Source organism: Kryptolebias marmoratus, linkage group LG15 (assembly GCF_001649575.2).
Source record: "Kryptolebias marmoratus isolate JLee-2015 linkage group LG15, ASM164957v2, whole genome shotgun sequence".
Lineage (NCBI taxonomy): Eukaryota > Metazoa > Chordata > Actinopteri > Cyprinodontiformes > Rivulidae > Kryptolebias > Kryptolebias marmoratus.
The window spans coordinates 32,409,130-32,435,550 of record NC_051444.1 but is presented as its reverse complement, the minus strand read 5'-3'; the positions used below and the strand labels follow the sequence as shown (position 1 = coordinate 32,435,550).

Here is a 26,421-nt window from a genome sequence, read left to right as displayed (position 1 = left end):
AATGGAATTAATGTTTTTATTTGCACGTTTTCCAGCACTGTATTTATGGCATTAAGTGCCTTGTTCCTGACCCTGAGTTTTGCATTCGCAGAAAGAAGCCACCATCCCACAGAGGTACAATACCATGAGTGAAGGAAATCTGCATGGCTGTCACTAAAAGAGAAAAGTTGGAAGGAAAACTAGAGACTTTTGTTTAATTTGGACTTGTTCAGTCTTTGTGTGGAGAGTTTAAAAAGAGGCATTTATTAAAACCATCAACGCAAATTAAAAAAAAAAATCTGATCTGAAAGTTCAGAAAATATTAACTGATAAATCCACTCACTGTTCAGCAACAAACTTAATAATATACATAGATTTTTTTTTTTATGATTTTTTGCTAGATAGTTAACATAAAAATCCTTAACAACTCGAGGAGTATCAAACAGTGCACAACTGCAGAATCTTTATGATTATTAATAGTTCAGTTTTTCCCCAGTATTATCGAAAGGGGAATTATGGTAGCTGGAGTCCTTAGTGCCACATTTGGACTATGAAGTTGCCGATTACCAAGGTCTGTTTCACAGTGGGTGTGTCACTGAATAAGTAAAATTGGTTGAAATGTGAACGGGTTGGGGGTGAACTGGGGGCTTAGCCTTAGCACTACCCTTACTCTAATTTGTCACACAGCCTGCCTGGAGTCCCGGCTGCTCAGAGTTTGCTGGTGGACCGCAAATGGGAGCTACTCAAGGCCAGAAACTTAGGGGAAATGCTGTATTTACATAAAAAATACATGATAAAAAAATTTTGTAATAATTGCTTCAGGGTTTTGTGCAGTATCTTAGCTGATCCTAGGACTGCACCCTTCTAGACAGAAAACTCTGAGGTTGTTCCCGGGATCTGCTGGAACCACTCTTCCAGTTTGCAGGTCACAGCACCGAGTGTCCCAGTGACCACTGGTACCACTGAGGTGTTGACTTTCCACATCTTCTCTGTTTTCTCATTCAGCCCTTGGTATTTCTTGAACTTCTCATTTTTATTGGCTAGAGAGGGCTCAGTTGAAGGACAGCAAAGAGGCACTAATCATGGTAGCACAAGCGTAGGCTCTTAGCACAAGAGCATTAGAGGTTAGGGCCTATCAAACCAGACAGGACCCAAGATGAAGGCTGTGCAAAGATGTCCCTGAGACAGTCCAGCACATAATAGCAGGATGTAAGATGCAGACAGGCAAAGTGTATATGGGCCATATCCAAGTGGCTGTAATAGTATACAGGTAGATCTCTGCTCAAAATATATTTCCTGTTACACTGGAGGGACTGCAGTCAAAGTGGGAGACTCTACCAAGAGTGGTGGAGAACGACAAATATTGTCAGGTTTCCAGAACCAGACTGACAAACAGATGATGGCTAATGACTTTTAGGATTTTTTGATATTAGCTATTTTCTCAATCTGCAGGTGGTACATGTCATTCAAGAGTTTATCTTTCCATGATGGATCCACCTCTTCCACATTGGGTTTCTACTGTCTAATACATTTATTTAGCAGTTCATCATTGAAGGCTTTCTTCAAGGTGCACTCCAGGATCTTGCCTGTTTCATCTTGTATAGGGGCTCTGGTGCTCACTAGTCCTCTGCCTCCCTCTTCTCTCTTAGTGTACAATAAAACCCTCTTTCCTTGTCTTGATATTAGTGACTTCTATCTTCTTTGCCCAGGCTATTATACCAGTGAAATATTTGATGACTAACAGAGCATACGTGTTGATGACTTGTACTTTATTTTTACGATTCAGCTTGCCTCATCATGGTTACCATTTGCTTGTGGGAATCAAAGGTATTTTAGCTGTCCTTGAACATCTGCAAATAAGCAAATGAATAAATATTTGCAAATAAGTAATTAAATAATATTGTAAACCATAATATTTATACCCCAGCCCTGTAGAGATTAAAGGTAATTCTTTACATCTTTATAGAGATTTAGGTACGTGTTCAATTCATGATCAAAATAATTCCTTAAATGCACTCCTCTAATTGACACAAATCTTTTCTTTTTTAATGAGTTCTGATCTTTACCTTTTTAAACACACAGTTTCCTCTGTTTCAGTTTCAGACTTGTTTTCTGTGATTTGGAACAGTTTCTGGACTCAGTCTGAAAACATGTTTCTATTTATTAATCAGTCCCTCCAGGATTTCGCAGGCATTTTTTGTGATTGTTGCGGGCTAAAATGCCTGATTTCGGGGGGCATTTTCGCAAGTTGCGATTTTTTTTTACTAAAATCAATAAAAAACTATAAATTTTAATATATAAACCAAAAATACTTACTAGTTTTATAAGATAATTACCAACAAACATTGACATTCTCAAAAGGTGCTTCATTTGAGGACTTTGATAGCTTATAAATTGACATTCATGACCATTTCTAGACTGTCCCTCGTCTGCAGCTCTCCTCACATGTTTTGCAGACACAAAGTGTTTGTCGATGTGTTTATGTTCGATGATTACACTGCAGGACGTGCAAAACAGCTTCCCCCCACTCTCGTGCAGCTGGGTAGGAAACTGGTAAGTGCTGTCCTTTGCTGAAATCTTTGTGGGCAAATATGAAGCATCAGCGCACATTTTGGCTTCGGTCGCTGCTCCTGCATGCTCCCGACATTCTGATGTTAACAGGATGTGACGTCATGTCGCATGTCTTCTTCGTGAGTTATTTGGGGTTATTTTGTATTACACACTACACAAACCCACAAAGAAGATAATAGACTGCAGAAACAGTGGCAAATCACTTTAGAAATGATAAATATTGGGTTAAAGATGCGGGAAAGTTGCAGTGTTTTGGGCAAAATTGCAAAAAGTTGCGATTTCGCAGAGTTTGCTTAATTTTGCGTTAATAGTTGCGATCGCAACATCGCGAAATCCTGGAGGGTCTGATTATTTCAACAACATGAAGATTTACAAAATCTACAAACTTTAGGTTATTTTTTTTTATTAAATAAGCTGGTAGTTGCTGAAGAATAGTCTGTTATCTTGACAAATTACATTCCTTTCTTTCATATAAATATAGGATTAGTTATGGTTTTACTTTATGTAATATTGCAAAAGACTTTGGTATTTTTGTCTTACCATAATTTATGTGTGGTTTATAGTCAGTAATGACTCAAAATTAATGTCTAAAAATTTATATCGTTATACACCATTTCTATATATTCTATAGTAATTTTTGCTTGATTACTAACAGTCTGAGTACCAGTTACTTGAACAAAATATATTTGTATCATTAGCAAACAAGGCATATTTTAATAACATAAATTAGTTAATTTACCTGCTTATCATGTTGGATAGGACCACCAGCTGATAGTTAGAGACCACTTTGCTTGGCCACACAGTTGACATACACCATGTACATAAGCAGAACCAGTGTGGGAACCTGAACCTTGGCTAAACTGCATGTTTCAACCAAGGTTTTTAAATCAGCAAGTATTCAGACTTCTACATCAAATACATAAAAATGTAGATGAAAATTCTGTTTGCAGCTGAGGTTTCCATTGTGTTTAAACCAACTAGGAGGAGCTTCACTGTTGTGAAGATTCAAGCTTTGACCTTTTATGCACTGATTTTAATTATTTTTAATGGTTCAGTTTATAACTAAAATATATCACATCCACATCTTCAGTATAGATAAAGCTGCACAGAAAAGGCAGCATGTCTTTGCATTGGCTCCAATCCAAACCCATGGGTAAAAATAACACACTCGGATATGTCTTAAATAAGAAGCCAAATGTCTAATGGCAGAAATATTTGGAATGATGACTGCACTGTACAGATTATGGCTGTTTCAGTTTTTGTGTGATTCTCCAACCAACTCTCAACAGCTTATTGTGGATCGGTAAAAAGTATTTATAATCATGTATGTGTGCATAGTGCATGCGTGGTTGAGCACTTTGTGGGCGATTTGTGCAGCAGATTCAAACCCCTCAGCTCTCTCTACCGCTCTTCTTCTCTCTCTTTCTGTTTCTCTCACTCCCTCATTGGAGTGGAGCTAGAAAAAACACCCTGAGCAGGGAGGGAAGCTTTATTCCTAATATAAGCTGTAAATTCTCTGCTGTTCCGGAATCTGTGCTGGCATGTTTAGATATTTAAACACACTGACCGCTTCCTGCTCTGCTGACTTCTCAAACCCTTGGAAAACTCTGCAAACGTCACTGGAAGCTAATTGTTCCCTTCTTGAACAAAGTAGGAGAACAGAAGAATTCTAGTTTGAAGATTTTTTTTAAATTATTAATTTGCTGTGTTTTTTAGAATTGCTTTTTCTTTCTCCAACTCAGGATAACTGTGCCAGAGTGCTGCTTGTTCGTGGAGCTGCCAAAGAAGTGAAGAACTACAACAGCCAGACTCCATTTCAGGTAGTGTAAGAAAAAATTTAAAATAATAATTTAAAAAAAACATAGTAAGTAAGTCACTATAGAATATTTATTTTAGCTTTAAGGGTATTGTAAAAATACTTATAGTAGCCGGGTTTTTTAAATCTCATTTGTTGCCATGGAAACAGTGCAAAATGGCCGGTTTCAACCATTAATAGAAATGTTATAACTAAACTATTTGACACCTGTTCCATGTAGCTATAATATTAACTAAGAAGTTAAATGGGAATTTGTAGTACTATGGGCAGGGACTTGAATACATGCATTTATAATGGACTACTACCACGTAAACAGAAGAAAGACGAATGATCTTGTTACTTTGTTACATTTTGTTACATTAACTATATACATTTTGAATTGTGATGCCTTAACAAGAAATTTAATAAATTTACGCCTTGTAATTTTTGCTAGGAGTTATATTTTACTTAAACTTCTTTATATCAAACACACATCCATAAAATCTAAAACAATTTAAGAAATAAACAGAAATGACTTCAAGCTTTAACTTCTGATGAACCGTTAAGTAAAATAAAAAAAATTGAACATATAAACAAAGGAAAAATATAATTAACACTTCAGACCTGATACAAAACACAAAGTAATATTTTTACAACCTCCAAGAATTATCAGTTTAAATTACTTTTTATCATAGCAATTACTATGAAAGTTCAGCCTATTTCACTAGAACGACTTAAGATTCTTAAGCCAAACAACACTAACGAACACAAACAATTCATACCTGCAAAGGTATGAATTGTTGCTTATGAGAGGCATGACCAAAAACAAACTTCACTTGCAAAGCAAGCCAAATAAAAAAAAATGCACAGTATTTAGTTTGATTTACTCACCAACATTTCTTTATATGGAGAGCCATTTCAGCCAAAATTAAGTAAATAAATAAATGGGAAAAAATAAATTAATAAATGATAAATAAATGAGTGAAATAAACACAAATGGGTAAAATAAATCAATAAATGATAAATAAATGAGTGAAATAAATACATAAATGATTAATTGGCATTTTTATTTTCCCATTTATATTTAGTCATTTATACATTTATTTATTGTTCATTTATCCATTTTTCATTTATCCCTTTATCCATTTACCCAATTTTCAATTTCCCAGTTTCATTTATCCATTTCTCATGTATTCCTTTTTTTCAGCCATTTTTCATTTAACATTTTTCTGAAAAATTTATTATTTTCCCATTTTTCCCATTTCCCTTATTTATTTAGTATTTCCCTATTTTCTTATTTATCACATACCATTTCCCCTCTTTGTTTCTGCTTTAATATGATAATGAGGGGCGGTATCTTCAGGCTACAATGTCAGCCTATTGGTTGGTTAGATGCAGCTGCAGCGCTGAACTACTACTTCCGCCTGTCGGTTTTATACTTCCAGTTACCTAAAGCGAGAAGCACTAGAGCTAAAGACAAATTCTGTTCCTTTGTGCTGTAACAGGAGGCTTAAACAGTTCGAATATGAGTTCGGGTTCAACTTGTGCTGTTGTTGGCTGTCACAACAACTCAAGAAAACTGAAAAACGAGCTAGAAATGGACTGTCTTGAACATCAACAATTTCGAAAGGCCTGTCCGTGCCCAGTGCCGTAAGCGCTGTACTCTATGCCGAGGAAGGAGGATCAAAAACGGGCGTGGCTGGCAGCTTTAAAACTCATATACCCCCCGAAGAGAATTTATGTTTGCTCCTTTCATTTTATCGATAAAAAGCCCACAGAGCTACACCCCGACCCGGAGCTCTATCTGGGCTATGACCGGCCCCCATCAAAGAAAAGCCAGACAGCTTCCAGCAACATCGACAAAACGGACGAATCTGTTCCCGGTAAGTGAAATTGTAAATGTGATTTATCCCCATTTCACATTTCAATCATGCTTAGCTCTTATCTTAGCTTTTACTGAATTATAGCCTATAATGGATGGTGTTAGCATCAGCGCTAGCTGGTTGCAGTAAAAAGTGTTATGCAGTGTTAGTCTGGATGTTAGTATGCTATTAATTCAATTCAAAAATACTTTATTTATCACAAAGAGAAAGTAATTAATTGGCAGCCAAATCCAAATTTTAAAGACAAAATGGTTAGTAATTAACAACAGTCACATGCTAGCAGAAGTATATATGACTTGATTTAACTGTCCGAGAATAGCTTTTTATTTAGCAACCTGGTAAAATTCAACAACCCACTTACCAAATACAGGCAAAACATGGGGGGAGATTAGCCCCCAGGGCTGTAAAAGTCTGGGGATTGTGTTGATAAAGAATATGCTGAGTTATTAGAGGCAGTTTATTTATCATTTATTTAAAACTAATGCAGCTGAAAGAAAACCTACATTTGAACTCTAGTTAAAATGAAAAAGCTTAAATGCAACCTAGCTCCAACTGTTTTTTTTTTTTAAGAATAAAAAAGTAAAATCTAATCACAATATTTTGATAACATTATAACATAATTGTATGGGGCTTAGGAACATTTTAAAGCCACCCTAAAACAGCACTATTGACATTTTTGATGTTGCATGTGTGTATCAAAATTTCTATCCTAAAACATAAAAAGCTAAGTGACACTTTATAGTTTCTGTTATGCTAACAGAGCTTACACGAGTGTAGAGTTGATTGTATTTTTGTGTTATTCAGAGTGCACTGTGGATTCACCTTCAGTCATCCTAGACCAGGCCAGCATCTCCACACAACCTCCTGAGCCACATCTGCACCCTGTGGCATTCTGCCACTTGGTTACCTGTTGCTCACCTGGACGGCTCTGATTGGTCTTTTCACTAACCACTCACACCTGTGACGAATCCTCATCAGACTCACCTGGGGTTCTTAAGGCAGTCCTGTGGAGCAACTCGTCGCTGGTGCATCGTTTGCCCTGGGTAAACTTCTCTGCTCCAGTCTTAGCAATTCTCTCTGTGAAATTATTAACTGTTGTTTCTCTGATTACCCAGACCTGTCACCCTCCTACCTGAGCCTGAGTGTCCTCCGAGTCGCCCGTCTACCTCAAGTCTGATCTGTGTCCGAGCCCGAGTACCCTCTGAGTTACCAGCCTGCTGCAAGCCCGATCTAACTACCCATCAATGATTCCTGGAGAAATCTACCTGAGACCTGTTCATCACTCACTGGCCTGGACGACCTCTCTCACGAAGAAGCACCTGTAAATATATTCACCTTAACACCCGGAAGCTGATCTAGGCCTCAGCCCTCCGTTTCACCAGTCCAGTCCAGTCACTGCACTTCTTGTTAATAAATTACTTCTCATTACACTTACCTGTGTCCATCCATTTTCTGGTTTCACTCCTTCTGGCAATCCAGTAACCCTGACAGTATGCACCAGCCAGAAACTATGTCAACGAGTGAAACCAGTAATGGACAGACCGCTAATACCCTAATTAGCCACGACAACCAGTTAGATCAGCATGAAGCCCTTCTGCAACAACTTTTTCAAATTTCTCACAACACCACGTCATCATTAAATCAGGTTACTCACCGTGTCGGCTCAATCGACAACCGCCTAGGGGCGTTGCAGCCAAGCGGTGCGACGTCTACACCCGTAGCTGAATCCGGTCCCGGTTACGTTACGTCCATCCGTGAACCGGATCTACGACCGTCAGAATTATTTGAGGGGAGGACCGATCATTGTAAGGGGTTTCTTCTCCAGTGTAATTTGGCATTTGTTCGTTCTCCAACGTTATTTCCTTCTAACGCAGCCTGAATCACGTATATAGTTTCTGCTTTGAAAGGAAGAGGATTATAATGGGCGCAGGCGTTTCTCTCCTCCCACTCGCTCGAGACACTGACGTCACAGCTGTTTATTCAAGAGTTCAAGCGAGTATTTGACCACCCACTCCAACAGGAGGAGGCTGCTAAACGCCTGCTCACACTCCGCCAGGGAGAAAATTCGGTCGCTAATTGTTCTGTGGATTTCCGCATCACCGCCGAAGAAGCCGGCTGGGAGGAACCCGCGTTGAGAGGTATTTTTACCAACTCACTCTGAGCAAATAAAGGATCAATTAGCGTTAAGAGAGGAACCAGAGAGTTTAGACGAGCTAATTTCAATTAACCATCCGGATCGATCAGCGGTTTCGGGAGCGGAGTAAACAGGAGTCTGCTGATTTTGCTTTTCGGTCATCCTGGGGGCGCCCATCCAAAGTCGGGTCAGAAACGCAGATTCAGACACGCACAGAGTCTCAAGATGAGCCCATGCAGGTAGGCCGAACTCGGCTGACACCTGAAGAAAGGCAGAGACGTTTTTCTATGAGGGCATGCATTTACTGTGGCAAACAGGGTCACTTTGTTGCCACCTGTCCGGCCCGGGGAAACAGGTCCACCCGTCAATAGAACAGGGGGCGTTGCCGGGTAATTGTAGAATTTCCTCGGACTTATTATTTTCTCTACCTGCTCTAATCATTTTTGAATCCACTAGACTCCCTATTTCTGAATTAAACCTGGTTTCTTTTAATCTTGTGGAACAACTAGGTTTACCCACCGTTCAGCTGGTTAACCCTAGTGCTGTTGCTGGGGTCACAGGGCAGACCTTAACACAGATCCGTTTTAAGGTCACTGATCTGCATGTATTGGTCTCGGGAAATCATCATGAGGTCAGTGAGTTTTCGATTCCGCTACGCCGCAGTTGATTTCCGGGTTCCCATGGCTAAATAGACACAATCCTGTGTTAAATTGGGCCGAAAGACGAGTTGAATCATGGAGCAAGTTTTGTTTATTATACTGTTTACGATCAGCTGTCCCACAATTTGAAGGAGCTGTTAATCCTCCTGAGGAGGTGGATTTATCCACGATTCGTCCCTGTTACCATGATTTGGCTTCCGTCTTCAACAAACAAAAGGCCCTGTCACTTCCTCCGCACCGTCCGTACAACTGCTCCATTGATCTCTTAGCTGGAGCACCGCTTCCCTCCAGTCGTCTTTTTAACATTTCAGGACCTGAGAGGGAGGCATTGAAAAACTATATAGAAGAATCTCTAGCTTCCAGCATCACCCGCCCATCTACGTCCCCTCTGGGCGCTGGGGTTTTTTTTGAGGGGAAAAAGGACAAAACACTCAGACCCTGTATCGATTATCGAGGTTTGAACCAAATTACTATAAAGAATAAATATCCCTTACCCCTTATTGACTCCGTTCATACTCAATTACACTCTGCCACAATTTTTTCTAAACTGGATTTACGAAGTGCGTACCACCTTATTAGGATTAAGGAGGGAGATGAATGGAAGACCGCCTTTAAGACACCGTTGGGTCACTTTGAATACCTTGTTATGCCCTTCGGGTTGACTAACGCTCCCGCGGTCTTCCAGGCTCTTATTAACGACGTGCTGCGTGACTTCCTAAATGATTTTGTGTTTGTCTACCTAGACGACATAATAATCTATTCCGGTGACCAGCAGCAGCATGAGCTTCATGTACGTTCCGTCTTCCAACGGTTGGGGGAGAATCAGCTTTTCGTAAAGGCTGAAAAATGCGAGTTTCACGTGCAGTCTGTCTCGTTTCTCGGGTACATTTTCGAAAAGGGTTGTTATCAATCCGATCCAGAAAAGATTTGTGCAGTGACGGACTGGCCTACCCCCAACAATCGCAGAGACCTACAAAGGTTTTTAGGTTTTGCGAACTTCTACCGGAGATTCATTAAGGATTACAGTCGAGTTACTGCCCCTCTAACTCAACTCACTTCTTCGCTCACCACATTCTCCTGGTCCCCTGAAGCAGAGAAGGCGTTCCTGAACCTCAAAACTCTCTTCACCTCCGCTCCTATCCTCATTCATCCTGATCCCACCAAACAGTTTGTGGTCCAGGTGGACGCCTCCGATACAGATGTTGGGGCTGTATTATCCCAATGTGCTAAGCCAGACAACAAGTTTCACCCCTGTGCTTTTTTTTCCCAACGACTCTCTCACGCAAAGAGAAATTATGAAGTAGGAGATCGCGAGCTGCTAGCAATTAAACTCGCATTAGAGGAATGGAGACATTGGCTAGAGGGCTCTGAAGACCCATTCTTGATCTGGACCAATCATAAGAACTTATTATATCTGCAAAATGCGAAGCGACTAAACCCACGCCAAGCACGCTGGTCCTTATTCTTCGCTCGGTTTAACTTCACTATCACTTACCGACCAGGGTCCAGAAACGTTAAACCCGACGCCCTCTCCAGGCAGTTTGCTTCCAGTGAAGTCTCCAAATCAGAAGAACACATCTTACCTTCCACCTGCTTCCTGGGTAATCTGACCTGGGACGTCAAAAATGTCATCTCCTTGGCTCAATAGACCGATCCTGACCCTGGCACCGGACCTACAGGTACCCTTTACATACCACAGAGTATCATTAGTAAAGTTTTAGATTGGACTCACAATCCCCGATTTACCTGTCATCCCGGCATCACATGCATGCTAGCATTCACCAAGAGGCACTTCTGGTGGCCCACCATGAATGCTGACATTAAAGAATTCGTCCTAGCCTGTCCCACATGTGCACAGAACAAGAGCAGCCATCAACCACCTGCGGGGCTTCTTCAACCACTGCCTACACCTGTACGACCTTGGTCCCATATCTCCCTCGACTTTGTCACCGGATTACCCCCTTCTGAAGGTAACACAGTCATCCTAACCATCATTGATAGATTCTCCAAGGCTGCACGCTTTATTCCTCTGCCTAAGCTCCCCTCGGCCTTCGAGACTACTCAACTACTGGTCGCTCACGTTTTTCGCCACCATGGAATCCCCCAGGACATTGTCTCCGATCGTGGGCCTCAATTCTCCTCCCAAGTGTGGAAGGAGTTCTGCAAGGCTCTGGGTGCAAAGGTCAGTCTTTCATCGGGTTACTATCCACAGTCCAATGGCCAACCGGAGAGATGTAACCAGGAGCTGGAGTCCGCAGTCAGGTGTGTCGTCAACAATAACCCAGCAACCTGGTGTAAGCATCTCCTGTGGGTTGAGTATGCCCACAACAGTCATACGTCTTCCGCTATGGGCTTCTCGCCCTTCGAGGTTTACCTGGGATATAACCCACCTCTTTTCCCCAGGCAAGAGGTCGAGAGTTTGGTTCCGTCCGTCCAGGCCCATCTTCAACGATGTCGCCGCATCTGGAAACAGACTGAATGGGCACTACTTCGAACTGCACAGCAAAATCAGAGGTTCGCCAACCGTCACCGTTCAGCCGCACCTTCTTACCAAGTTGGACAAAGGGTATGGTTATCCACTCGTGACATTAATCTGAAAGACACCCCAAGGAAACTTGCACTTAGATTCATTGGTCCCTATCCCGTGGACCGAATTATTAACCCATCTGCAGTCAGACTCCAGCTACCCGCATCCCTGAAAATTCACCCTACATTCCACGTCTCTCAAGTGAAACCAGTGGTTGAGAGTCCCCTGTGCCCCCCCAGCCAGCCTCCCCCCACCCACCCGGTCAGCCGGTCTTCTCCGTCAAGCGGATCCTGGACGTATGACGCTGTGGTCGGGGCATTCAATATCCCCAGGATATCCTCAGGATCCTCAGGATCCCCAGGTCCTTCATCATGGACCCCTCTCTCATCACCACCTTCTACCGAGAACACCCGGAGAAGCGGCTGGGGTTGCCTGGAGGCAACCCTTGAGGGTGGGGGGGTACTATGGCATTCTGCCACCTGGTTACCTGTTGCTCACCTGGATGGCTCTGATTGGTCTTTTCACAAACTACTCGCAGCTGTGACGAATCCTCATCAGACTCACCTGGGGTTCTTAAGGCAGTCCTGTGGAGCAACTCGTCGCTGGTGCATCGTTTGCCCTGGGTAAACTTCTCTGCTCCAGTCTTAGCAATTCTCTCTGTGAAATTATTAACTGTTGTTTCTCTGATTACCCAGACCTGTCACCCTCCTACCTGAGCCTGAGTGTCCTCCGAGTCGCCCGTCTACCTCAAGTCTGATCTGTGTCCGAGCCCGAGTACCCTCTGAGTTACCAGCCTGCTGCAAGCCCGATCTAACTACCCATCAATGATTCCTGGAGAAATCTACCTGAGACCTGTTCATCACTCACTGGCCTGGACGACCTCTCTCACGAAGAAGCACCTGTAAATATATTCACCTTAACACCCGGAAGCTGATCTAGGCCTCAGCCCTCCGTTTCACCAGTCCAGTCCAGTCACTGCACTTCTTGTTAATAAATTACTTCTCATTACACTTACCTGTGTCCATCCATTTTCTGGTTTCACTCCTTCTGGTAATCCAGTAACCCTGACACACTCAGTCCACACTCAGTGGGAAGACCCTTCGCTACTAGATCCTCAATACTGCAACACGTCTCGCAGAAAAGATCTCCAGGACAAGACGACTCAGTGTGATGAAGTTGCATATTTTCTTCTTCAAACTGACGTAGACACTTTGCTGTACACTAGTATAGCCTTAGAAACATTTAACGCTCTTGTGTCAACACTGGAAGGATATGACAACAATGAATTTACAATGCCTGTTCGAGATTAAGTCCTTATGACACTTATGAAATTAAAGAGTAATCGTGGAATAGGTGACCTAAGCTGCCAGTTTACAGCCATGATACAGAATAATTCTGATGTACAGATATGTAGCGTGTAAATAATTTCCAGGTTTCCCTTTTTATGTTCTCTAAATACTAAATGTTTTTGTTGAAAAGCTTATGTAATAGTGTACATATGGTGCAATCAACTGAACAATGATTCTTTTTTTATTCAACCACAATGTAACAGGTTCTTCAAATGGCAACAAATGATTTTCTTAAAACGACAATGTGCATGTTTAATATTTTTTTGTCTGGGCAGATTGCCAAACTATAGAACTATTTTGTCATCAGTTTGTCATTAATTACCCAGCATGTTTAAATTTTGTACTTTTTAGTTGTGAAATATTCAACACATTTTATATTAAATGTCTCCTTTCATTCACAAGACAGACTGAACTCTGACTGTATGTTAATGTCTGGCTGTCCCATTCATAGTTGTCCTAAGAGCACATGTACATTAAAGCTTGCCCAATATCTTCAAGTATCTCTCATTTAGCTGAAACCGCCCTGCAGCATACTCTTCTACAAGTCAAGGCAAGAAACATGAGAAGTAAAAGCCTCTCAAGTGCTCTACTTCTTCTTTACAAATGCCTCATCATATTGCACTGTAAATGAAACATGCTCACTGGGTGTCCAGATCACAAGTGTGGCAGTCTTTAGACCTGTGCAAAACAATGTAAGCTGCACTTGCATGTATTAGCCTCTGCTTCCAGTTTTCTGCAGTAGCAGCTCTCCATCTACCAATTTGATATTGCTGCATTTCTGGGTAAGCTGCTCAATGGGTGAAGGATGGGTTGGTATAAGACATTTTATTTCTAGCAGCATATCTGAGTCAATGACCCCATCAGGACTAGCAGAGAGTCATGGCTCCTGGATGCTGATAACAGTACCCATGTGAATGATGTTCACGTCCTATTCTTTCAGTTGATTACAAGCTCTGATCTCATTTTCTTTACCATAGTTTGTTTCCTAATTACCACAAAAGGAGGGATACAGGTGCTCAGATAAAAAATTGTCATTGTTTGTGGTGGCACGAACTGGAACTTTTTTTGCAGAGCTTGCTGTAAGTGTGATTTTTCTACAGTTGTGCCACAGATCTGATGCACTTTGTTCTTTTGTTTTTTCTTGTAATTGTGATGCTTGATGTTCAGAAACTTGAGTATATGCCTGATAGAATGCCCTTCATGGATTACAAAATCAGAACTGTGTGCTTGGTGTGGCTGAAAAAAATGCTCATCAATTGTGTTGTTGCAGTGAGTTTCTGCTGATGGTGAGGCATTGTAACATTTTCCAATTAATGTGTTATTGAGGAGAAACAGTGGCTTCATTGGTGCTTTGGTAACACTGTCCTTGAAGTCTTGGTGTGTATGATGATGTGCCATGTTTGGGAGTGTTTGTGTCACTGCAGTCCGTGAGTTCATGTTATACTGCTGCTCTGCTTTGTGGTGTCTGAAGTTTATCTGGTTTAGAGGTTTAAAGATGTTTGAAGACGTTTTAAGATTCTTTGCTGTCCCTGCATTCCACCTACACTGCTCATCTGTACATGCAAGCCCTGTCTTTCCACTGATCACAGCATTCTGGACATGTAACAAACATTAAGAGTTTTTTTTTCACTGTCATTACTCAAAATTTAGGATAATGATGAATTTATGTTCATAAAGCACTACCATTTCTGTGTATATAGATCTAAATCACTGAATTAAAAACACTGGCAAGGCAACCACAGTGCAAGCTATTGCTAACAAGAATTGATCAATCTAGGCAGCTGCTCCTCTTCTAATGGAAGGTTGTGAGCTGACTATACTATGCTGCTAAACACTGCACAAACTATCAACATTTACAAAGATGGACAAAATGTCTCTGCTTCCTCCCAATGTTCAAAATTGAAGCCAAAATGTTTTTTGTGAGCACTACCATATTGTATTTTTGGAGCCAGCGCCTGTGCACTCAAGACATGGGTCTGTACCACTGATACAAAAGTCCCACCTACATCCTTCCCACTCACTAATGGGTTGTGATATTGTCAATCAAAATGTAACATAAAACTTTTCTTAAAGCCTCAAATAAGTGATTGCAACTATTGTAAAACTGCATATTTAAACGTGGACATGCAACCTGTCCAGAGTGTACCCCGCCTTTCACATAATGACTGCTGGAGATAGGCACCAGCTTCCCTGCAACCCAAAAAGGAAAAGTGGGCAGAGAAAATGGATGGATGGATGGATAGATATTTGAAGATACAGCAGCAAGGTAATAACTATTTGAATTAGCAAAAATCAAGAGCAAAAAAAAAAAAACAACTGAGGCGTTTTTTTATTTTTTAGTGAGGCAAATGTCCCATTTGTTAACATGTAAGGGCGAAACTTAAAGATTGTAATCCAGCCAGCCTAGTAAGAGATGAACAATAACACTGTCTTAAGTAGAGCAGCAAAACTCCCTTATTCTTACAGAAAAATAATCTAAAGCCAAAAAAGGTTTTAATCATTTTACTGAACTTTAAACAATACTAAAAATCAAACCTTGCATTTATAAAATTTTGTAAAATGAGAATAGTTTTAAAAGACCAACAGTGTAAAAAGAAAATACCCTGATTTGCTCAGAACATATTGAGGAAAACCCTTCCCTCCATCCATTCCTGAATATTGTCCCTGAAATTGTCAAATATGTCCGCATATTTGAACTGACAGAACTCCCTGTTGTTGTGGCAGTTGTAAATGAAGAAGGGAGACAACAGTTAAACTCACAAACTTTATTATAGTCAGTGTGCCATTACACCAAAGGCCATTACAGAACTCTCCTCTGTCTTCTTCTTCTTAGTTCTAATTAACAGTCTCTATGCTGCCCTGTGCATTCAATGACAAGAAGTAAAAACGGCAAAAAAACAGAATATAATGCATTCACTGTGTACCCTTTCCCTGTTAGCCAATCAAAGAACCTTATTCACTTTAGGCAAAAGTAGCATTTTCTCAGAAAGATTAGTATTCTTGTAATGCAAAATAAAGTGTCTGCAATTTATCATTAAGCACTCAGTTGGCTGAAATCTTCTTAAATGCAAATAACATTTTATTCCTAAAACACAAAGCACTATTTAAATTACAACTGAAATTAGCATCATCCTGCGCTCCACCTTTTCTCGTTGCTGAGAACAACTAAACTCAGTCCAGTCTGCTGCTGAACTGACAAAGGATTTCAGTACTTGGTCTCACCTTTTCCCACAAAAAGTCTCCTTCACTCTGACCGTAGCTCCAACAGTGGCTTTGGTTGGTTAAGCCTGTCTCTTCTTATTTGTGTATCGTCGACTTTTGGCTTGTTGTCGAGCCACTTTTTCTCTAACACGGCCATAGTCCTTAGGTGGAGGCAGGATGTTCAGATTTGTCCTCATCAGTCTTCCTCTGAGAAGCTGGAATGTGGATTCACCAATTGTGGCATAAGGTGAAGCCCTATAGTTGTGAAACATTTAAGTAACTACAGGCTTGAGGATGGTATACACTTGTTCTGATGTGTTTAATGCCATGTTCACTCATGAAATCAGCAAAAGCCAAAGATGTAAAATGTGGTCCATTATTAGTTGTGATGGTGCAAGGATGTCTTTCCCATGTAAAAACAGAAGTTAGGAATACCATGTGTTTGTTGTAGCATTAGAAGTAAATGTTACTGCAGACCATTTACTGAAATAATAAACAAGGGTTGTGGCAAACCTGCAGTAATAAGTTCCATGTTCAAATGGACCCTCAATTTTGACAGCATTGTGTTAAAATAGACCCTAAGTTGTAATGGTGCAGGTGTGCAATTTTCATGCCTGCTCTATTCATCCCTTTAGGGCTTAGCAGAGTGGTGAGGACTTAGTGAGCAGTTCTAAGCATGAACCTGCATCCCCACACGTCCTCCATTTTTCAACTGCCCACACACAAGCAAAAATCTTGTTTTCTATAGTGAAGTACTACCTCTCGCAAGGAAACAGGTTATGAAAAATTACCTGCCATAACTAATGAAAAATATGAATTTGGTACAAAAATATTGACATGAGGTGTTGAATCAGCATAAAAGTTGAACAGGAGACTCTGATTAAACCAAAAAAGTTTAAACTTTGAGGCAAAAAGGGGGTTTGAAAAGTTAACTTTAACGTGATGGCGGCAAAGTGACATCATTACTATGGATTTTGGCAACTGGGTTGGAAACAATAATAAATTAGAGACAAAGACCTGTAACCTGTTCACCAGAAGTACACCAACAGAAAGTTTAGAGATTTTTCTCCTACCGAAAGATGATTTTTCTCAGTCGCTGCGTTTGGTGCCAGCTAGGAACTTTTAGGCCTCCATGTGATGAAAAGTGGTGGAAAAGTATCATCTTTAGGACACTTTTCAGTCAGCATGAGCTGAGCAGGACCTCAGGTCAGTTCCGGTGGTCCTGGAGTTGGCTGCTTGTCTTTGGTAGGCAGGTGAACGACCCCTCAGGTGAACGTCCAAAGCTGGTGTATGGTGAGGCTGATGTCGAAGAGTCTTTATGTCTCACGGAGACGACGCGATGGAGTTTAATTTAGGAAAAGTAAGTGTCAGAACTTTAGTTAAAGTCTGTGATGACCGCCGAAATAAACTGGAAAAACTTCTTAAAGATGAAAAATTTGGCTCAAAAGGAAAAATATGATGACGGCAAGAGGTCTTTTAACATCTGCAGGACCATGCTGCAGATGTTTCACCACTCAGTGGTCTCCAGTGTCATCTTTTACGCTGTGGTTTGCTGGGGCAGCAGGGTGAAGACAGCTGATGCCAACAGGCTCGATAAGCTCATCAGGAGAGCTGGCTCTGTTCTGGAAGTGGAGCTGCAGTCTCTAGCAGATGCTGAGGAAACTGTTCCAGATCCTGAACAACAAGTCACACCCCCTGCATGTCACACTGGACTCTTACGGCAGTACCTTTAGTCATAGACAAGGACCACCAAGGTGCTCCACAGAATGGCACAGGAAGTCCTTCCTCCTTGTGTCTATCAAACTTTTCAACTCCTCTCCTTTCTACACATAGGACAATAAAAATTAATCCTGCACTATATTCTATTTTTATATCTTGTGTGATCGCTTATCTTCTCTAGGTCTTGTGTGATTCCTTGTTCATGTTCCTTTGTATTCTAACCGTGGCACAACAATTTCCTGCAGGATCAATAAAGTTCTTATCTTATCTTATCAAACTTTCTCAAACTCACTATAAAACCCTCTTGTATTACCTAGCAAACATGTCCACATGCAAGACACTGTGAGAGAGTTTGATAATGATTGCAAAAGACTGTCATATGACATATAAAATCAAGAAAAATTTAAGGACCTCTCATACAATAATTACTTTCCACTGTCCAGAGGTGTAGACTGAAATGCATAAAGACAATAAAATAAAGTTTTTAATGTGAGCTTAAACGGCAGTAAATCCCAGCATTCCTGAAGTAATAAGTTGATTCAAAGAGGGAAGAAAATGTACCTCCTCTTTATTTGCTTCACTTTCCCATATTTGCCGAATGCCTGTGGTCAGAAAACAGGCATAAACCTGTTAGATTCTGCTCTTGGATTCATGTGTAGGTGGAGAGTGCAACAATGATAAAGATAGTAAGAGCAAAAGAGAGATGTTTTTTCCCACTTAACAACAAGTGAGTCCAACATGTCTAGTGGCTGCTTGATGTTCTGCTGTTGAGCCCACTGACTGTAGAAGAACTGTTGCTGATTACCAATCTGTTTGATCCAGAATAAATAAAGAATGGAAACTAATGCTCTCGCTTCAGTTCTCTGGGAGCGACAACAAGAGCTGATGCTTCTTCTCAAAATTGTGAGAAATAATTGTGTTTGATGAAAAGGTGTGCTACTGCTGGAGAAAATTGCTGTCCAAATTTGCAAATGTAAAAATAGGCAACAAGTGTCACTTAAAGGAGTTTTTCACTTATTATTGCCTGCCGCCAAAGACGAAGTAGCAACAATGTTTTTGCCTGTGTGTGCACACTCAAGCAAGTTTGTTTGTTTTTTTGTAATGTTAGTAAATAATCTCATGATCCACTGAACAGATTTTAATGAAAGCCTCAGAAAGCAACCATTAGATGTACATCTACACCCAATTAAAGATGGCCGCTACAACTAATCAGCTTTTACTTACACAAAAATGGCTCTAATTTAGTCATATGTACAGATAATGAGGTAAAGCTTATGTGGTAGTAGCTGAGGTTCATTCCTCAATACATATATCTGAGCATTAATTAATTTGTGAGATGTGGCTGTGGCAGCTAGCTTGAATTAAAATTTGCATGAAAGAGGGCAATATGCATTGCATTAATGCTTGCCCTTTAATTTAGTTTGAACATATCTGTCTCTGACATCTGCATCACATGTATATCGGAGCACTGCGACCACAGCAAACTGAACCTAGAAAACACAAACATAGTCAATTCTACAAATACTGAGGTAAAACTTGGACAGTCATTCACAACACATACTCCAAGGGCTAATAAGTGCGCAAGATCTTTGCTTTAAACTGTTGCAAAAACTGCTGGAGTCAACCCTGTTTGTTAGCAAAATAACTCATGAACTAATGAACCTTTAGCCTTCAAAAGAAAAAAAAATCCTCTAATTGCTTATCCTCATAAATTCAATCAAAGGCAACTGAACTTTTCTATTTTTGAAGAGGTTTTGCTTCTCACCTGAAGAGCTTTCTTGATTCAAATAAAGTTCAAAACCAAAATGTTTTATTTAAAATTCCAAAATGAAAGTTTGAAGCAGACTATTAATCCAGGCTTCCATTATATGAGTAAAACATCCCACAGAAATTAAGGTGCAGATTAAACAGTTAAATGTCTCACTATAGTCAGCACTCTAATTCTAATGTGGTCTCAGTTCAGCCCGCACTCACTGCCTTCATGAAGCGCTCCAACTGATGAAACGCTCCATTCAAGTGGATGTGGAGGACAGTCAAGGACCTCGTGGGACTGCCTTTCTAAATGCCTGCTCGGATTAAGCTCTTTTGTAACTCAGGCATAGGTTATGAGTCAAATATATCAGCTAGGCAGCTGTTAGCATTTGTAAGGCTTTTCCCTGCTATGGGTCTCTGCTGCTAAAGTAAACACACTTCAACCAATAAAAGCAAAATCATGCAGATGCTTAAAATTATAAGTACACTGAAACCCATACAGTGCTTCTGTATGGAAAAAAAAATAAGTCTCATATAAATCATAAATGTGTATTACATAATTAACAAAAGTGTATAACACTTTTGTGCACAAATTTGGGTAATCATAAATGTGTACTGTAATTCACGCACAAATATAAAGCAATTTGAGCACATATGAACAAACATTGAATTTTACAAACAAATATTTGCCCACAACTTCCCAAATGCAAAGGTTTTCATACTCGAATGGGGTTACTGGGTATACAAATTGTTAAATATGAGTGTATAAGTGACATGGCACACACAAATTCATATGATATCCATTTTTCTTTTTTTGTTGTTCTTGTTTGTTTGTTTGTTTGCTTGCTTGCTTGCTTGCCTGTTCTTAAAATATGAAATTCTGAAAAAAGGAATTTGGAAGAAAAAAAATCTGAAAATGGATGAAACTAGCATTCCTGGAAGGAATACATGTGGCTCTTCCATGCAAAAAATTCAACAAAAATCTCATATGATCTGGTAGCACTTGGGGTATGAATTGGGAATGAGTTTCAGCCACAACCAGATCAAATTTGAACTAGATATAAAAATTATTATTATGTTGTTTGCCAAGGTCAATTAGCAGTGGTGGCCATTTTTATTTGAGTTGCCTCTAAAAGGTAATCATTTGTAGAAAATGATCTAATGAATACTCTGAGAGTACATGGATTATCTGGTACAGGGCCACCCAAAAACAGTTAAAATTTGAAAAGACAAAACAAACAAAAAACTAATTCTTTTTTTATATACTTTTGTCTGCAAGATAACTAATTTTGATAAATGTACACTTTCATTTGTGTATCTTTCCTGCTTGTGACTCAGTTATATTTCACATAATCTATAAATTCACCCAAGCAAAAATGAGTAAAAACAAATTTTGCTGGAGAACATTTTCACTTTAAAGAAGTCTTTAAAGAACTGGTTTGTGGGGCAAAGTATGTTGGCACCCAATTAACTGTAAGGCAGTATCTCACAGGGCTCCAACTGCAAGCAAATAAGTAGCTTTTGCAAGAAAGTTTTCCAAATGTCTTGAAAAACAAAAACACCAAAAATAAATAAGAATTATTTAAAAACTGGTCCAAATCTGCCTATTTTTATTTCAGACGTGAACTCCAGTAGATTCAATCATAATCATAGGGTTAGCTGCCAAGGTGGGTACAGGACGGGCTGAGATGAATACAGTTACGGATATGGATAGATACGGAGGTACGGAGGAGAACAAGGAAATAATTTGAACAACTTAAAATATAGGTTTGCAAGTTGTGCACACATTATTGGTAACTGGTTTTGGAAACATGACTACATGACTACATGACTCGCGGGTCGCTTGGTTGCAAATACTCAGAATTTAGTGAGACTGTACCTGAAAATTTGCATATTTCCTTTCAATAATGAGTCATGTTTGACTTACCAACTAGTTGCAGCACAGTGAAATACCACTTATAGCATCCTCATAAAATGGTGCTGTCTCCTCCTACTGTCTGCCTCAATCTTTTGCTTAGTCTAAATATTTAATATTTACAAGACATTTTTTAGCAATACATATTTGCTTTTATTGTTCCATTTTCTTATGTGTGTGTGTGTGGGGGGGTTTCATCCTGTATAGTGGCTCAGAGAACTAGTGAGCATCAGAGCCACTATACAGAATGAAACAACTCCAATGATGATTGGCCCCCAATGGTGATCTGCTAAGAGAATGCCTCAGGCAGAAGAAACCCAATGTGGAAGAGGAGAAAGAGGAACCCTCATGGAAAGACAAGCCCCTGCACAGTTTGTACTACCAGCATATTGGGGAAGTGGCTGATATCAACAAATCCTACCTTAGAAAAGGCTGGACTGAAAGACAGCACAGAGGCACTAATCACAGCAGCACAAGAGCAATAGAGGCTGGGGTCTACCAGGCATGACCCAAGATGCAGGCTGTGTAAAGAGGCCCCTGAGACAGTTCAGCACATAGCAGGATGTAAGATGCAGGCAGGCAAAGCATATATGGAACGCTACAACCAAATAGCTGGATTGGAGTACAGGAACATCTTTACCAAGTATGGACTGAAAGTCCCACAGTCTAGGTGGGAGACTCCACCCAAAAATGGCAGGGCTAAGATACTGTGGGACCAACTGGACATTGTGGTGATGGATAAGATACAGAAAAAAGCAGTGGAGCATGAAAAGCCTGAGAAATACCAAGGGCTGAAAGAGGACATAGAGAAGTTGTGGAGAGTCAAGACCTCAATGGTACCAGTGGTCATTGGAGCACTCAGTGCTGTGACCCCCAAACTGGAAGAGTGGCTCCAAAGATCCCAGGAACAACCTCAAAGATCTTTGTCCAGAAGAGCACAGTCTTAGGAACAGCTAAGATACTGTGTAGAACCATCAAGCTCCCAGGCCTCTGATAGAGCTTGTAGTGAAAGTGAAACTGCCCATGTGGAACAAATAGAGCAAGATGACAGTTATATATATATATATATATACACTGCCTGACCAAAAAATAAAGTCACCACCTGCATTTAACTAAGCAAATAGGTACGAGCCTCCAATTTGAAAATTACTGCATAGATGATTATATTTCAGCTGGCAACAAGTTATTTAAGCCCAACTGGTCCAATGAGTTGCTTCTCTTTTCTAAACAACCATGTAGAAAGACAGATCCCGTGGTTGTGGAAAAGATGTCAGTCTGTTTGAGAAGGGTCAAATCATTGGCATGCTTCAAGCAGAGAAAACATCTAAGGAGATTGCAGAAACTACTAAAATTGGATTAAGAACTGTCCAACGCATTATTAAAAACTGGAAGGATAGTGGGGACCCATCATCTTTGAGAAAGAAATGTGGCCGGAAAAAAATCCTGAATGATTGTGAATGGTGATCACTTAAATGTTTGTTGAAATCAAATCAGAGAAAAACAACAGAACTCCGGGCTACGTTTAACAGTGAAAGTAAGAGCATTTCCACATGCACAATGCGAAGGGAACTCAAAAGATTGGGACTGAACAGCTGTGTAGCCTTAGGAAAACCCCTAATCAGTGAGGCTAACTGGAAAAAAAGCCTTCAGTTTGCTAGGGAGCATAAAGATTGGACTCTGGAGCAATGGAAGAAGGTCATGTGGTCTGATGAGTCCAGATTGACCCTGTTCCAGAGTGATGGGAGCATCAGGGTAAGAAGAGAGGCAGGTGAAGTGTTGCACCCATCATGCCTAGTGCCTACTGTACAAGCCTGTGGGGGCAGTGCTATGATCTGGGGTTGCTGCAGTTGGTCAGGTCTAGGTTCAGCAACAGTATGTGATCAAAGAATGAGGTCAGCTGACTACCTGAATATACTGAATAACCAGATTATTCCATCAATGGATTTTTGCTTCCCTGATGACACAGGCATATTCCAAGATGACAATGCCAGGATTCATCGGGCTCGAATTGTGAAAGAGTGGTTCAGGGAGTGAGAGACATCATTTTCACATGTGGATTGGCCACCACAGAGTCCAGACCTTAACCCCATTGAGAATTTTTGGGATGTGCTGGAGAAGGCTTTGTGCAGCGGTCAGACTCTACCATCATCAATGCAAGATCCTGGTGAAAAATTAATGCAACACTGGATGGAAATAAATCTTGTGACATTGCAGAAGTTTATCGAAACAATGCCACGGTGAATGTGGCATTATTAATCAAAGCTGAAGGCAGTCCAATGAAATATTTGAGTTTGTAATCTTTTTTTTTTGGTCGCAATTTTTTGGGGGCCAGGCAGTGTATATCTATATATATGGCTCTAACATGAAAGATGTCAGTTGAAACAAGGGAGAGGATTACAAAACTTTTTCAGTAAGTTAAATCATCATCAAATGTTGCAAAAGATGTTGGTTGCTCCCAAATAAACAAAATGTGAAGGTTATAAAAGGGAGACCAAGGAAGACATCAAGACAGAAAACTTAAAGCAATATGTCTTGAAAACTTGGGTCAACCCTGTCTGTCTGTTGACAAAATACCTCATGAACCAATGGACTTTTAGCCTTCAAGAGAAAAACAATTCTTCTAATTGCTTAGCCTCATAAATTCAGTCAAAGGCAACTAAATCTCTTTTGTATTTAGTGGATGACTGCACAAGTTTTAAAACTCTTGTGTAGTCAGATTGATAAAAATGCACTGTGTAACTCTTTTTTTAGGACAATAGGCTGCCACTAAATGCTTTATTTATTCCTACATGTGAAACTTAATTTACTCATTTTGCAGAAATATAGAAAAAATGGAAATAGTTCTGCATAGTTCTAAACAAAAGTGTAATTTTCCTGTCTAGAACTACAGTCTATAGTTTGTTCTTTTCTTTGTGCTTAAAACTTAAAAAGGAAATAGAAAAGACTGACACCATGCAACATAAACTGTAATATACATTTATATCTAGAGACAGAAACTTAATAAATCATTTTATTCAGATTTTTGGTTCAAGTTCATCTTGTAACTCTATACATATTGTATTTAGTAGGCGATAGTAAAAGTTGTTTTTTTTTTTTTATTGTAAATGTTTCAGTGCTCTGGTTTATACCATAGCTACAGGTGGTACAGTATAATACATTGGCAGTCGAAATAACAATATATCAGTCATTATATTTTTTCACAGATGAGGAATCCTCCACATCCTGTTTGTTTGTAATGACTTTAGCCAGTGTGCTTTCTGCAAAGGAAACCACTTTTAAAATCAATAAATTACCAGCTGAAGAAAGTAAATTCTGATAAACATCTGTTTCCACAGCTGAGCTCAGGTTGGGCTGCATTGGCTCTTAATTAGGACACTGTGTGGGAGTGTTGTGCCCGTGCCATTTGATAATATCATGTGTTGGTTGTCTGTGTGTGTGTGGCCCAGTTTAGCCTGACAACCATTGTTAAAGACAACAAAAGGAACTCAAAGCAGAGGAGTCCTATCTTCCTTTGACTGCTTCATTTTCTGGATTGAGGCTTTTGAAAGACATAAAAATTCAGGTTCTTTATTTAAAAATACACTCCCATGGTTTTTTCACATCCTTTTAGACTTTAGGTTGGATTTTGCTGTATCCTCATATTGTGCTTTTATCTTTTTGATCTGGTGTTGGGACTTTTTTCATCCTTTTATTCTGTAAAAATATAACATTTTTTTATCACCCACCTCTAAAGGTGAAAGGGTGATAAGGCCAGGGTTTTTGCCCATGTTTCTGTGTGCATTTGTATACATGTGTGCGTAATTTGGATTGTCTGCAGTTAGAAAAGGTTCTCATGAATCACAGAAAAGATTTTTATTGAGACTTTCAGAAAGTAATCATTGATTGTACATCTACAACTGATTAACAACTAATCAACCTTAGCCAACACAAAAAGGCTAAACCTTAATCAATTTACAGATAGCAAACTTAAATCTGAAGTCTTAGGAGCTGAGATTCATCCCCAGCCTCTATTTTGAGCACTAACCGATCACTTGGGATTATGCAAGATATCACAATATCACACAGGATTGCCCATAGTCAGTCTAAAATTATTTTTTGAAAGGTGGTGGGCAATATGTATTCCTTCAAGAAATGCTAGGACTTTAATTTTGTGTGTGCATCATTTAATTTTTTCACATCTTCTGCAGTTTCTTCCTTACTGTTCTTTAAGTCCTCTCTTCACTCATCATTAATTTTTGTCTTTTCTCTGCATCCTTCCTTCCCCTGTATGTTCAACCCCTTCCACACTTTTTCATGTTACTCCAGTTGCTCTTACTTTATACTGTAAGTTGGATATTATTTCAGCTTTTGTTTTCCTATTCACTATCAATCATATCATGGTTTACTTCATGCCAAGAAGTATTTATTTGTAAATAATCACATATTTGTATCAAACTGCTTTCTTGTGTTCTCCAGGCAAGTTTTCAAAAGATACGTTTTTTATTGCCCACCACGGAAAGGTAAAGATGGAGTAATAAAGTTTTTGCCTAACTTTCAGAAAGTAGTCATTGGATATTCATTTACAACTGATTAGCTTGTGGGACTCCATCCAATTTAGCTACATTCACATTGGAGGCAAAATAGGCCCAATCCATAGGCGCAGGAACCACTGGGGCCAGGGGGCCATTGGCCCCCCCACTTTCCGGCCCTGCCAGTGCGATGCGTGTTCCCACCAGACGGCTGCCAGACTGCACGCGACTCTCACAGACTGACTAACGTGTCTCTGTGTTTATATAGAGACAGAAGCACAAATAAAACCTACAGCATTGAGATCTGGACCAAATTCTTAAAGCTCCAGTCCAGGGTCATAACAGTCACCAAAAAGTTTCTGCAGATGCGACAGCGCGGAGTCGGGGTTGGGATCATTAACACATGAAAAAAGGCTCTGGCTCTGATAC

General features: G+C 40.0%; 1 protein-coding gene across 1 annotated transcript in view; it reads left to right on the top strand.

Annotated features, from left to right (window-relative positions):
- Positions 1 to 26,421, top strand: part of shank2b (SH3 and multiple ankyrin repeat domains 2b) — a 370,640-nt gene that overhangs the window by 45,701 nt on the left and 298,518 nt on the right. Inside the window, exon 7 of the mRNA XM_025008967.2 lies at positions 4,293 to 4,370. Within this exon, the coding sequence (XP_024864735.1) occupies positions 4,293 to 4,370 (78 nt within the window). The remainder of the gene's footprint in view (positions 1 to 4,292; positions 4,371 to 26,421) is intronic.